At 43.4% G+C, this 15,112-nt stretch overlaps 1 protein-coding gene across 4 annotated transcripts in view; it reads right to left on the reverse strand.

The window, feature by feature from the left end:
* Window positions 1–22: 22 nt before the first annotated feature.
* GYS2 (glycogen synthase 2) overlaps window positions 23–15,112 on the reverse strand; it is a 49,600-nt gene continuing 34,510 nt past the window's right edge. For 2 of the 4 annotated variants that reach the window (XM_083821786.1, XM_083821788.1), the window contains 8 exons: window positions 14,707–14,766; window positions 13,955–14,033; window positions 13,199–13,312; window positions 10,950–11,076; window positions 9,042–9,137; window positions 3,440–3,625; window positions 2,021–2,121; window positions 23–951 (listed from right to left, as the gene is read on the reverse strand). In XM_083821786.1, the coding sequence (XP_083677912.1) occupies window positions 730–951; window positions 2,021–2,121; window positions 3,440–3,625; window positions 9,042–9,137; window positions 10,950–11,076; window positions 13,199–13,312; window positions 13,955–14,033; window positions 14,707–14,766 (985 nt within the window). In that variant the 3' untranslated portion in view covers window positions 23–729. The remainder of the gene's footprint in view (window positions 952–2,020; window positions 2,122–3,439; window positions 3,626–9,041; window positions 9,138–10,949; window positions 11,077–13,198; window positions 13,313–13,954; window positions 14,034–14,706; window positions 14,767–15,112) is intronic. The other 2 variants (XM_083821787.1, XM_083821789.1) reach the window with 1 other exon arrangement.

Below are 15,112 nucleotides of genomic sequence, written 5' to 3' on the forward strand. Positions count from 1 at the left end.
TTAAAGAAACATACCAGAGAAATGAGAAAATAAACAGTCTGCTGTTTATTGTGGGTCTAAATGACTTCAGGAAGATGATTTTCATTTATCTCTAAAATTCAAATGCCCACTGCATAAGACTTTATATTGTTCCACAGTATATTTTACCACTGAATCAAAACACTTCCATGTGCGGAAAAAAAATACTTTAAATGGTGTAAGCTTACAGTAAGATAAACAGCATAAGGAAAAATAAAGACCATTTTGTTTTCAGTAAATCTTTTTTAACCCTGATAAGGTTTCCTCAGTGTAACACTTTTTTTTTCTCTACATTTTCTGAGCTCTGGTTTAAAGATCACTTCAGTTTGGGAGGGGAAAATGGGGGACATAAATGAAGCAAGAGTTCATTTGGAACAACCATAACAGAACTATCAGCATAGACCATGATTAATATAGACGATTATGCAGACAAAGGTATGATCTACAGTTTGTATAAGCTCCTGAGGGGACTATCACATTCTCTAGGTTTACTAAGCTTGAAAAATTTCTTCTACCTTCACTGGGCACAGAAGAATTGTCATTTAAACTACTTTCAAGGTGAAATAATATTAGGCTTCCCAACAGTGTAACTCAAGTAACATTTAAGATTCTCCTAATCACAACACACTGTCCTTAACACAAAGCTTGCCAAGCCTACGGCAGAAACTCTTGAATGGATGAAGAGACCCTGATACAGTGAGAGCAACACATTCAGTTCCTGTACTCTCCATGCTGCTTTGTCTTTCCTTGAGGTAAGACTCCAAGGGAAAAGGGAGATTTGATGTTTTGCCTATCCCTTTCAGCCTCTTCATCCTCATCATATCTTTCATCCTCATCTTCATCTTCACCTTCACTGTGGTGAGGGCTGGAATGCTGAGAGACAGAAGGTGATGGTGGCACTGACGAAGGTCTGGGGTACCTGAAACCTTCAGTCTGGCAGAGAGAGAAGCAAGTTGTACGTTATCACAGTGTTCCTCAGTTGGTTGTGTACAGCAATTAAAGGCAGTCAGCACTTCAAGGCAAACCACTGATGATGGCATGTAAGCTAGACCACTCCAAAATTAAACTCCCTTAAATACAGGTCCTCTCAGTCCTTCTCTGATAGGAAGTATTTGCCTGTATGGCAGTGATCTTTAGCTTGTATCATAAACAATACGCTTCCTTTCCAGCATTGTTTCTTTGACTTATTGAGCATTAAAACCCTCAATTCTACATGAAATCCTCCTAAACTCTCTAGTCAGAATGTTCTGACTGAAATTCAGAATTAGTCTGAAGTTTTGAACAATTTTCTAGTTATATGTCAATTTCTGCAAAACCAGAGCCAAAGAAGGAGTCTTGGCCTGAGCCTTCCAACCTAGGTGATTCTGTGATTCTGTGATTCTGTGATTCCTTTCTTCTTATTATTTGAAAACTTGAGTTGCTCTGGGGGTGTCTGGACTGAATTTGAGCAGCATCCCTTCTAAAATTGGTGCTAACGTGCACTACACAAGAACTGATTGAAAGTATGCCTTTAAATTGGACCCCTTGCAGTTCCAGCCACAGCCTTCTCCTCACATACCCTGTTTAGATGAATGCAGTGTTTTGCCTCGTTTTCCCTTGGTATCTTTTCCCAGCTTCCCTTTTATTACTGGATTTGTGCAGAGCATCTCCATGGAGTTTACCAGGAGCAAAATTAGAAGCTGACGCTTTTCTAAGGAATTCCAAGGACCAGTTCTTCAGCTGGTCTAAAGTGGCATAGTCCCATCCAGATCACTCTAAATCACTGGAAGAACTGTCCCTGTATTGCACATGGTATCCTTACTGTTTGCATTTGATATCATTACAACTTGTGACTGGAGCTTGGGTCTACATCTTAAGATTTTAACTGTGAGCTAATTTATCTGCAGTTAGAACAAAACTTGCTGACTGACTCTCTCTCTCTCAAACATGCACACATTCTCTTTCTTTCTCTCTGTAGAGCAGCCAAAATGCAGATGAACTCATCTCCAAAAGCAGACTGTACCTTTGGTGGAGCACTTGGTTCCATCTCAAATTTATCAGGGAATGTTCTGCTGAGGGCCAAGTGTCTGGCATGCATGTAATACTGCAACATAAAAGAGAAACCTTTACAAGTCAAGGAGGACGGTGGATTTACACAGAAAAAAAAGGAACGTAACATGAATATCTTCTCAAAGGTGATGCTAAACAAAGCCTGAACCTGTGTTTAGCTAAAGAGAATCCAAATGGTTTTGCTACCTGTAACAAACACATCACTGTGAAGTAATGAGCTCCAAAGTAGAGCTGAAGCTGGAACAGAAGCTGAATAAGGTTCTTTTAAGTCTAAGGTGTACCAAGTTGGAAAACAGTACTCATCTCAGTCGGTGTAGTTTGGTGTAGAGTGACAGGCATTCTTTATCCCTCAAGACAGAACTGTGTCTTTTTAAAACCAGGAAATTTTACATCTCTAAATATGTATGTGTATATACTTAAACTTTGGGCTCATTCTTGCATACAGAGCATGTGTAACAGTTACAAAGAAGAAACATTTATGAACTTCTGAGGCTTGGCACATAAGAATTTGGTAAAAACATTTGATGGATCCATTATATTCACCAGTCTCCATCACCTGTATTAAAAAAACAGCCTGTGTCAGTCTTATATTGTGTCAGGAGTAATATAAACAGAAAGGATCTCACACAGATACCAAAGCAGAGCAAGGTCCAAAATCATTACAAAACTGATACATATGGATCCTTCCACTCCTTTGCTCCTGTGGACTTAATATTGCTTTGCTATTTCTTACTAGGTGGTACTGTGGTGTTTTCTATGTCAAATCAAAAACAGTTTTGCCTTTAAGGTACAGATTTAGTTTAGGAGTTCTGACGATCCACAAGACCCAGCAGCCTTTCAGGAAGAATGGATAGAATCAGAGGACCATTAAGGTTGGAAAAGACTTCCTAGATCATCTGGTCCAATCATCACCCTACTACCAATGTCACCCACTAAACCATGTCCCTAAGCACCAGGTCCAACTTTTCCTTGAACACCCCCAGAGATGGTGATGCCACCACTTCTCTGGGCAACCCATTCCAATGCCTGACTACTCTTTCTGTGAAGAAATAGGATCCTTGAAAAGAGTCCAGATGACTTTGGAGCACAAATCTTACTCAGTTAGTGTAGGGGTGCTGTTTTTCTCAGAGGCACAAGCTTTTTGCATTGACTAGCATGAGAGGTACAAAAAACTCAGTGTGATTGGCTTCTGCTCTAACCTATTCAGTTAAGTCAAGTCCCTCCATACCACTGGACAATGGAAGCATTACAATGAAATGTAAAGACGGGCTTTGTCTTTAGCACCTTTGATGGGTGCCTTTCAGAACAGGGGTGCCTCCTTGCAGAGTAGCATGATGCTGAAGACAGACACTGTGTCTGGAGCTTTTAATACCTCTATTAATAGTTTCACACACCCTGCCTAGGTATCTCCAGTCCAACAGATCTGAAAGCCTCTCAGTTCGGTTTCTTTGGATGATCCTCTGGCGACGGGACTGCTGACAAAATCCATACAGGAACTGAGTCAGCTGGTTGCATGATTCATCAGGTGAGCGGAACCTCCTGTCAACTATGTAGATCCCTAAAAGACACAAAAAAGGAGATGAGTTGAATTGAAACTGACCTCTTACATTTCCATTCTACTTTCTGTCACATAGACTTACAAACATTACATGTGTTAGATGTCCTTTTTAATGTTGGGAGGCAGTTGGTTATAACTGGAACATTTGCTACTATTTTGATGGCATTCACAGATGTAGGGAAATATGTATTTTTTTTTACTTCAATTTTCTTTACCTTTCAAGCTGAAATACAGCAGATTACTCAAAACTTAGAGGCTTTCTTGTTGTTTCTCTTGTGTAAATATATCCAAAAGGATTCAAGATTTTCTCGATAAAGACATATCACTTTTATCTCCCATCATTTTTAAAATACTGGCTGCTTAAAAAATATCTAATGCTTTCCAAGTTTGCACTAGAATTTATAAATGTGGATGGTCAGAATCAGTCTGTAGGACATGGGCTGTGTTTTCAGTACAAATACAAGTGTCTTGAACAGAGACAAGCTAACTCACACACATTAATCAATGTACAACTCTGGCTGAGAGAGGGCAGAGGTAAACTTTGCCTCTGTGTAGTTTGCCAAGATCAATACATTATTCTTGTCCCCAGGGTGTTGGAAAGAAAAGGAGGACAGACTTCAGTTATCTCAATAGATAAGACAGACACACAACTACCTTAACTGAACTGCTTGGTGTTCCCTAGGAATGTATAAGTTACGTCAATGCCCACACCCGTATTTTTGCAGAGAAGAGCAAGTGACCTATGCTCTCTGTATATATATATATTATATATAATATTATATTAATATAATTAATATAATATAATATTATGTTTTATATATATATATATATATATAATAATGTCCTGCTGGAGCTCCTGCCTGGCCCTGCCCTGTCCAGTCTACGGGAGCAGCCTTGGGCTCTGTGTGGCTCATGGTGACCTAAGCCCCATGTCTGGCCAGTCTCCATGTGGGATTGCACACTTGACGAAACAGTGCTGGGAACGGGGGAGACCACAGGCCACAGACAGAAGACACATGGGGAGCGAGGAGCAGGACAACACACCCCTTTCCTGGGGACGTGCCACCCTCGATAGGCAAAGTCAAAGGCCAGCACCCATCCAGGTAGAGCAAAGGTAAGAAATACAAGTGCAAACAGCAATGGCCCATCTGGTCAACCACATTCCCCAGATTTGCCACAGCTCACGTGCCATGGTTGGGCATAACAACGTGAGAAAAAGGCAATAGTAAATCTATCCAGGGAAATATAAAGTATTACAAACGTTATGGCGGATGGCATGAAAGCTCTACAGAGGGCTCGAGGCCACATGGCAAATGGCAATGCAACACCAGCTGGCATTACACTACATATCTGTGCCAAAGGAGGTGTTAGTAATCTCATGAATGCCAGTGGTTGTCTTTACGTAGACTGAGGGAAAAGCAAAGAAACAGATGTAATGAAAACCAAAAGGCACGCTCATGCTTTTCATAAACTGGAAACACATCCTACAGGTGGGGTGTGATATAAACAACGTGTCCATGGAGATCCACCAGTTGTGGCTGGGATCTGCATGTACATGCATGTGATCTGACACAGCCTGGCCAGCAGCAGAGACCCTGCAGGTGGCTGCCAGGGCACTGGGGGGGGGGGGAGCTAGGGGGGGGAGGAAGGCAATGGGAAGCCTTGATGGGAAGATGGGAACCCAGTCTGGTTGGTCCCAATAACTTAAGAAAGCATGTGGGAACATAGGAATTGCTGCAGGGCTGTTGGACCGAGGGCTTCAAGGCTGGGAGATAGCGCTGGCAGAGCTCCCCACACCACTAATTGTGGGACGGGTTCTGCTGCTGTTTGAGGGGTCCGGGCAGGAAGTGGGAGGGCAGAGGGTCCGAGCTGTTCCTTGAGAGATCCTGGCAGGGGTGCTGGGTGGAGAGAGAGTCCAAGCTGCTTATTAAAGGATCCTAGCAGGGTGCTGGGTAGAAAGAGGGGCTGTGCCACTACTCGATGGATCAGGGCAGGGGTGCTGGGCGGGCAGAGGATTCAAGCCGCAACTTGAGGGATCCAGGTGGGGTGCTGGGTGGCTGGGAGGGGGAGGTTCCGTGCTGCTACCTGAGGGATCTGGGCAGAGAGGGTTTGAGCCACTTCTAGAGGGATCTGAGCAAGGGCGGTGGGAGGACACAGGAGCCAGGCCGCTACTTGACAGATCCGGCAAGGGTGCTGGGTGGGCAGAGGGGTAGGAAGAGTGGCTGTGCTGCTACCTGAGGGGTCTGGGTAGGGCTGCTGGGTGGAGAGAGGGTCTGTGACGCTAATTAAGGGACCCCAGCAGGGGTACTAGGTGGAAAGAGGGGTCTACAGCTAATTAAGGGATCCCAGCTGGGGTGCTGGGCAGAAAGAAGGCCTGTACTGCCACTTGACAGACCTGGACTGGGGAGGTGGGAGGGCGGAGGGTCTGTGCCGTTATTTAAGGAGTCACAGCAGGAGTGCTGGTTGGAAAGAGGGGCTCTGTGCCTCTTATGGGATCTGGGCAGGGGTTGTGGAAGGGAAGAGGGGGCTCTGCAGCTACTTGAGGCATCAGGGCAGGGGAGGTGGAAGGACAGAGGGTCTGAGCTGCTACTTGGCAGATCCCAGCAGGGTACTGGTTGGGCAGAGGAGTGGAAATGGTGACTGTGCTGCTACCTGAAGGGTCTGGGTGGAGAGAAGGCCTCTACCACTAATTAAGATACCACAGAAAGGGTACTGGGTAGAGAGGGAGGCTCTGTCTCTACTTGTGGGATCCAGGCAGGGGTGGTGGGAGGACAGGTGGCCTCTGCCACTATGTGTGGGATCTGGGAGATTGGTGGACAGAGGGCTCAAGCCACTTATTAAGGGATCCCAGCAGGGTACTAGGTAGAAGGGGACTGTGCGCTGGGTGGGTAGAGGATCCAAGCCACAGCTTGAGGGATCCAGGAGGGGTACTGGGTGGAAAGAGGGTCCGTGCCGCTGCCTGAAGGATCTGGGGAGGGGTGGTAGGTGGACAGGGCTTGAGCTACTTCCAGAAGGGTCTGGAATTAAAGGATCGTGGTGGGGTGGTGGGCACAAAGAGGTGCTCTGTCACTTGCTACCTCTGGGACTGGGAGAGGGGAGGTGGGAGGACAGAGGGTCCGAGCTGCTACTTGAGGGATCTGGGCAGGGGTGCTGGGTGGACAGAGGGGCTCTGCCGCTAACTAAAGGCTCCTGGCAGGGGTGGTGGGTGGAAAGAGGGTCCAAGCCCCTACTTGTGGGATCTGGGAAGGGGAGGGGGGAGGACAGAGGGTCTGTGCTGCTAATGAAGGAATTATAGCAGGGGTGCTGGGCAGAAAGAGGGACTCAGCCACTACTCAGGTGATCAGGACAGTGGAGACGGGAGGACAGAGGGACCAAGCCACTACTTAAGCAATGCTGGTAGTGGTGTGGATGGAGAGAAGAGCTGTTCTGCTACCTGAGGGATCTGGGCTGGGGTGGTAGGGGACCCACGGACTCTCACTAGCTGAGGGACCCTGGCTGGGGTGATGGGTGGACATAGGGTCTACCCTATAGACCCTCTCTGGGTGGGGAGAGGAGCTCTGTCACTAGTTGAGGGATCTGGGTAGGGGAGATGGGAGGGCAGAGGGTCCATGCTGCTAATTAAGGGATCCCAGCAGGGTGAGGCTCTGACACTGCTTGAAGGATCCCAGCAACAATGGTGGGTGGCGAAGGGCTCAGGGCAGCTACTTGAGGGATCCGGTCGGGGTGTTGGGAGGAAGGGGAGGGTGTGTATGTCTGTCTCTCTGTGGCTGGGGTGCTTGGTGGAGACAGGGGCTCTACTGCTAATTAAAGGATCTGATAAGGGGGTGGTGGGAAGACAGAGGGGCTCTACTGCTACTGGAGGGATCAGGGCGTAGCTGATGGGTGGACTGAGAGTCTGTGCTGCTTATTCAGGGATCCCAGAACAGGTACTGGGTAGAAAGAGGGGCTCTGTGGGATTTTAGCAGAGGTGGTGTGTGAAGAGAGGGTCCAAGCCACTACTTGAGGCACTAATTAGAAGATCCCAGCAGCAATGCTGGGCAGATAGAGGCCCCTGTGCACCCCTGTCCTCTTGCCAGTGGCAGGCAAGGCAGCGTGTGTTGTGGGGTATTTGCCCCCAGACTCTCTGCTGGCAGCCCTGGCAGGGGGGACCAGAGAGAAACCCCCTGGCCCTGGCCTGGGGCAGCACATTGGGTTTACGTGGCAAGGTTTTGGTAGTGGGGGGCTGCAGGGGTGGCCTCTGTGAAAAGAGTCCAGCAGCTGCCCCATGTTAGATAAGGGCCAGTTTCAGCCGGCTCCAAAGGGACTTACTGCTGGCCAGAGCCAAGCCAGTAAGTGGTGTTATTTGTGCCTCTGTAAGAGCAGATTTAAGAAACGGGTGGGGTTGTGCCAAAAACTGCGGTGCAACAGCAGCTAGGAGAGAGAGGAGTGAGAACCAGCCCTGCATCCCCCAAGGTCAGTGCAGAAGGAGGGCAGGAGGTGCTCCAGGCACGGAGCAGAAGTTCCCTGCGGCCTGTGGAGAGGCCCCTGGTGGAGCAGGCTGTCCCCCTGCAGCCCATGGGTCCTGCATAGAGCAGATCTCCACGCTGCAGCCTGTGGAGGAGCCCCCGGTGGAGCAGGTGGATGTGGCCTGGAGGAGGCTGCAACCTATGGAGAGCCCCTGCAGGAGCAGGCCCCAGGCCGGAGCTGCAGCCCGTGGAGAGGAGCCCACTCAGGAGCAGGGGATCTGGGGGAAGCTGCCGCCTGTTGGGGACCCGTGCTGGAGCAGTTTGCTCCTGATGGATGGACCCCATGGTACAGACCCATGTTGGAGCAGTTCTTGAAGAATTGCTTGCGTGGGAAGCCCACGCAGGATCAGTTTGGGAAGGACTGCATCCAAGAGAATGACCGTGAAGGAGCAGCAGAGGTGAAGCATCTGGGACTGACTGCAGCCCCGAAGTCCCCTGCGCCACTTTAGGGGGAGGAGGTGGAAGAGAGTGGATGGGGAGAAGGTATTTTGTAGCTTGTTTTCTAAAAAACAGCATTACCTCAAGAATTTCCAATTATGGAAAGTGTGCTTCAAGGGTTAAGTAAGACTATATTAATGCTTAATTCAAGACCTGGTTAGATGAGGCCTTGAGCAACCTCATCTAGTGGGTGGCATCCCTGCCTATGGCAGGGGGGGTTGGAACTAGATGATCTTTGATGTCCCTTCCAACTCGAGCCATTCTGTGATTCTATGAAGTGCTAGGAGACTCTATGCTTCTATGATTCTAACTGTTTTTTGCAGCTCTGAATGTATTCCCCCAGTGAACTGCATTGCAATGGTGAAAGCATGAAAGTGAGAAGTTGAAGCACTGTTGCTATGCTTTTTGATTTCCTAATGCAGATTTTTGATTTCCTAATACTATTATGATATGGTGTTAAAAAAAAAAATTACCATAAGCAGCTGGGTCAGCAACATGTTCCTGCATAAAACAGCCGAATCCAGAAAGGTTTGTGGTCACACTGGGAATGCCCATCACAGTACATTCAGCTGCCAAAAGAAACAGACAAAAAGTGTTTCAGGGCAGTATGTTTTGAATGATTTTACCCTGAGAGAAAAAAAAGAAAAAGAAACAGGCTGACAGAGGTCCCATAAAACTAGAGCTGCTCTGAAAATGACAAGGGAAAACTATTATGCTTTGTTGTGGATTTAGAGGAAAAGAAAAAAAGAAGAAAGAAAAAAATGGAATTTTAAAGAGAAAATTTTGCACTGTGAAATTAGCCTCATGTTTCCCAGCAGCTAAACTGAAAACTTTCTGGGAGTCCATGTTCAAAACAGAGAATCCCAACATATGGTCTAGACTGTTTGTTTGGAGTTAAAATTGAAGCCTGTTATACACAAATGTTCATTAGGTGTTCATGACTATTTGGAAAATTGAATCACTTAGTTGCATGAGCAGGTTAAACTTTGTATTTTGATATTCATTGTTTGTAAACTGATCCCTATAGCAACAACAAAGAAAGCATCATTAATTTAGGATTGCTTTCAAAGTAGATGTGGAACCAGTATCATAAAATTATAAAATGTACACATCTTTTGTAGTTATTTCTGTCATTGCTGTGAGCAAGAATAACTATTTACTCAGGTTTAAAGAGTTTTTTGCTGATGAAATTAAACCTATCCTATGGTAGCAGGCAGATAAAATAAAATACTCTAGTCTTTGACATGCTGAAAGCCGTCTACACGCCGTTCATTCATATGACAACAAAGCTGGTGTCTATAAAACAGAGCTATAAATCCACCTAAAAACCACCATTTTTTGTTTCTCGGAGAATTAAGTGGGTATATCAACAAAGAGAATAATTTTTGCAATAAAAGAAAGAGAAGCTATTCTTTTAACTAGCATAAATCACAGCTTTCCTCAAAACTGTTAACAGTCTAACTTTTCTGGCTGGGTTACTTCAAAGTTACCTGGTTGTCACATTTTCTTTATACTTTAGCTGAGACTTGAACAGGAAGAGAAATTGCCGGAATGCAAGACCGTTGTCTTAGCTGGAATTAGATAGGTCTCTTACTTGGAGAGAAATAGCTCTGGAGAATGATCAACTTTGCAAAAATTTTTATTCTGATTCATTGGCTTGCAGCAAATGCACTTCAGAGGAGCATCTAAACTTTTAGATGTGTATCGAGATTACAGAAGATATTTTGGAGGACATAAAAGACACCTAGTATTTGATCTTCACAAGTATTCAAGTTTATAGTTTGCACTGATTTCATTAGATGTTAAGTGCCTTTTGTAAATTTTGGATTTTTAACTTTCTTTTTTTTTAATGTCAGAAACTATAAGCTTTCTGTATTTTTAGAAACTTCCCTTTAAATCTGTGATATTCACCATCACTTTATGTGTTTGTGGTAAATATCTTACATACGGTGTTACATATGTCTATCAGACTTAATTGCTATCTTGAATTAAATCCACTGAAGTATGTCTGCTGGTAGCAATGGAGTTGTTGCTTTAAGTTTTTCAATATGCATATTCCTCTAAATCTTCTTTTAAAATACCTGAATCAAGTTAAAAATTAAGTTTAATTTTTTTTCTAAAGCCACAGAAAATCAAAAGATTACATGTTAGTATGGGAAAGGGTCCAGCGCAGGGACAAATTTGAGTAGTTGTCAGTCAGTAGATGCCATTTTATACCACCTGGCCCCCAAATTTTGCCAGCAGTAAGACCTTTGCACTGCAGAGGAAACAGAGTCAAAAGAGTTTTTTCAGCACTCCAGAAGAAACTGGCTGTAAAGCTACTCTGCATCAACAGAATGTGTATTCATCTTTGGTACTAGTTAAATGTACAGATTGCCTACCTGGAGTGTAACCCCAGGGTTCATAGTATGATGGAAACACACCCAGGTGACAGCCTCTAACAAACTCCTCATAGTCCAAGGGCAGCAATGGGCTGGTTGAAGAAAGAAACTCTGGATGTAGGATCACCTGGATATTCAAAACTTACATTAGAGGTGAAAGGAAACTACCAATACATTTTAATTATCAATATACTTAAGCAGTTTCTTCACTCTGGTCTTTTCCTAAGTACTTGGACAACACTTCCTCTGTCCATCCTGTTACCTAATTCAGTTCCCACACTAAAATACATTATCTTGTAATGAACTCACATGCATGGGTCTTGTCCTGGAAATAATATTGATAATGAACGGTATTTTCTGGACAAGTCTTTGGCTTTATCCTTCCTGATCAAAAAAGACCATGCACATGGTGAATTATGGCTAAGGCTGTGACATTTAGCAATTCTAAATTGGTTCTCTTGGTTGGCTGTTCCAAGATACAGACAGAGTACAGGGATGTCTTGTTCTAGAGGAGGCCTCATGAGGACACAGCACTCCTGAGCTTTCAACTGAAATATAGGAATGCTTATGGTATTCAGAGGGTCTTTTAAGAACTGAAAGAATTTTGAAACCAGGCATATTATAACCCGATCATCACAATCCTGTGCCTGGGCTAACTCATCTTGCTGAAAGACAAAGCTTATTAGTTTAGGTTAACGTCCCTCTTCCAGGACCCAAGCTAATTTATTTGCATGACTCTGTTCAGCCTGGTGTTACTGCCCCATATTCCACTGACAGGTAAAGAACCTTGTGTAGGCTGTCCAGTCAGCTCTGGTAGAAAGAAGTATGAAGGAAGGGTTTAACCTCTGGGCCTTTATTCCCCAAATTAACATACTTCAACCATTATTCCATGTCAGGGATATGCCTTTATTCTTAATAACGTAGTCATGCTACTCACTTGCATAAATCAACACGAGTGTATTCAACCAGTAAATGGCCTGTAAACTTCTCATATGCAAGCTTATTTGATCCCACTGATTCAAGTAAGATTTTCCATTGGCATCACTGTTTTTTTCACATGACAATTGTGTGGACGTGTCATACGTGTCTCAAGATGACTTTCTCTTTCAAGTTTAGAGAACTTTTATCGATACATTCAGCTCATTTAGTATACATTCTGTTCAAGTAGTAGGTAATTTTCCAGTGGTAATGCCAGTTTTGTACAACCTTTCCAGTCAAGTTTGCTGAGAAGCAGGAGGAGGTATCTGCAGTGTTATACACAATCTGCTTTCTAATGACTTCAAGCTGTTAGTTCTGAGTAATTTTTTAATACATTTATACACAGTGCCTCCTTCTACGCTACATTTGTTACGTCTTGTATATTACTATCATATTACATTCTCAGAGCTCACTGGAGACACGTGCTTAGTAGGTATAAAGTTAAGCCATGAAGAAGCATACTAGGAAGTTGAGGAAAATGGTAATGCAGTTATCCTCATGAGGATAGCATACTGGGAACAAGAGATATATCATTGTCAGAGATACTACGCACCTGACTACCAAAAGAATGTTTGGAAGAGGAAAAAATTGCAAGAAGAGATAGCCATAGTTAACGGAGAAAATGCCACAGACTGCCAGACCAAAAAAACTTTGACAGACCTGTGGAAGTTGGAGCTGATCATTTCTGTGGTCTGGCAAACATACATGGAAGTATAGGAAAGAATTTATTTACATAAGTTTAGCTTCAGCAATTGAATTAAACATGAGCACAGCATGAATAGGAAATATTTCTGGTCAGGATCAGAATCCTGGTTAGCTTTTACAGCAAATGCTGAGCGTCAGGGCGCTGTTCTTAATACAAGAACCAATACTCAGAAATAGCTGTGCTGAAACTCTAGACCTCCTGTTTTGAGCAAATTAATCTGTTACAGAGTTTAACATCCAGGTGCAAATAACCTATGGTACTTTCTGGATGCCAGGGGTAGATTCAGTAGTTCCTTGTTCAGCACAGGATGCAGCAATGAAAACAGTCAAATCCCTAGCATTAGATTTCTGATTTGAAATTAACTTAATTAAACAGCAACTGAGGATATCTGTAAAGTAACTAGTTATTCCTGGAAAGGGAGGAAGAGGGAGAAGTACTCTAGTAGTATATTATTGTCCCTCTATCAAGAATTTGACTGTGCTTCCCATGCTAATGATCCAGACTGACTGTTTAAAAAAAAAAAAAAAAACAATTTTGTATCTAAAATTGAAATGACAGAATGTACCTTTACTCTGTCTGTCCGGTTATTGAAAAGGCCAATGCGTCGAATGGTATTGAGGATTGGATCATTGCCATCGTCAATCATGTTGTGGGTGGTCACTGGAGGCAGACAATGTCGCTAAAAAGAGAAAAGGCAATATATGAGGGGCAAAACTGCTGGCAACGCATCCTGCTATCATTATCTAAGGTTAGTGGAAGACACTGGGAGATTTTGCCATTGATATGGATAGGTTTTTACCCTTTCATTTTAAGATAAGAAAGTTGCAATCATACAATGTACTCTCCTGTATAAACCAGGCTACAAATGAGACCATAAAAGCTGTCAGAGCCTCATTTACCTCAAAATTAATGTATTTGTACTGACTTTCAGAAAGGCCTACCATTTAGTTTTAATTGTTTTTAGTGGTAGACGGTTGACTTTACTCATCTCTGCTTAAGAGATTGATTTTACAGATTTTATAAAATTGGAAGAATCCATGCTTCAGGAACAATGCAAAGACTTTGCACTTTATACAAAACAGAAGGATTAGGAAACCTGCATGTGACTGGGGGAAGATATATGGATTTACCAAAATAATTATTTTGGGTTGTACTGTCATTAAAAACAATCACAGAAGACCTTTAAATGTTACCAGTGGGAAGAATATTTGCTGAATACTTCTTCAAAGTATGCATATGACTATGTGTCACATACAATCCTTGTACGTAGTCATGCTTACCATCCACAATAGATGTTTGTGTAAACAGTATGTTTTCTGACCTGAGTTGAAAAGATGGCTCTTTTCATAATGGTTATATCATCCCGGTCAAGAATCTTGTTCAAGTCTGGAATTTCTCCTCTGCAGAGGCAACACAGAGCCTACTTTACCAAATGACTTACTATCAGTCTTTCTGACAACTAGAATTATGAGCTTACATTAAAGTTGCATTAAAAAAATGAAGAAACAGCAAATGAAGTCTGTTCTGAAGTCTGCTGATGTCAACATGAATCTTTCCTCAGTTTTCATGGCCCTGCTATATTTCCTACATTTTATTCTCTTATACGCTTGCTGTCCTTCCAATTAGCTTCCCAAAAAGCTAGAATTATTATTATTTTTTCTGTTTTTCAGTCACACCTTATTTTTGCTGAAGCTCCAGTCCTCCCAGCTGTGCTGTGGGTCACTCACTTCCAGCTCACATAATCTGTCTTTTGAAAGGGTGTGAACAATCCACTAATCCATACTTGTCTCTGGTGATTTTTTAAGCTGAGGTAGATTGTTTTTGTCAGTGAGTAAGCCTCAGTGCTACTTAAACATCCCCATGTCTCTTAAGACTCCACAGTAGGATGCTAGTATGTTTTTTTTTTTCTCTGTAATTTGCCTGTCATACAAGTATCCTGTTTACAGCATAGAACATCCCATATCCTTCACGATCAAAATTTCTTACACAAAGAGTAGAAGCACAAGTACATCACAGGTAAACCAGATGAATATGTGGGTTTGCAAGGCAGAGCAAAATAACCTACACACTCACTTTAGCAAGGCATTGTAGAGTTTCTTTCCAAACTTTTCTTTCACAGATTGTGCAGTGTCCCTAGGAAAATAAATAGATTTATGTATAAACACGAGATCCAGGACAAAGAAAAAAAGAGATTCCTGCTGCTGGAAATTAAATTGTGCTTTTGTGTATATTGATGGAACCAAGAATGCAGAAACAGACAGAAGTCTCATTCTCAGAGGTCTTTTACCTGACCAACAGCCATACTGACAGATTTCAGTGCAACTGAGGTTATGATCTGCCTCCAATGATGGACAAACTGCTAAAGCCTGAAGCAGAACTCAACAGTGATTACTTCCAACACTTTGATCAGTAGACCACACTTTATCTCAGCTATGAAAAGAGAGCATTTACATGACTCTTAAGTAAAGAAACATAATAA

Source organism: Anser anser (genome assembly GCF_964211835.1).
Source record: "Anser anser genome assembly, chromosome: 1".
NCBI classification, from domain to species: Eukaryota; Metazoa; Chordata; class Aves; order Anseriformes; family Anatidae; genus Anser; species Anser anser.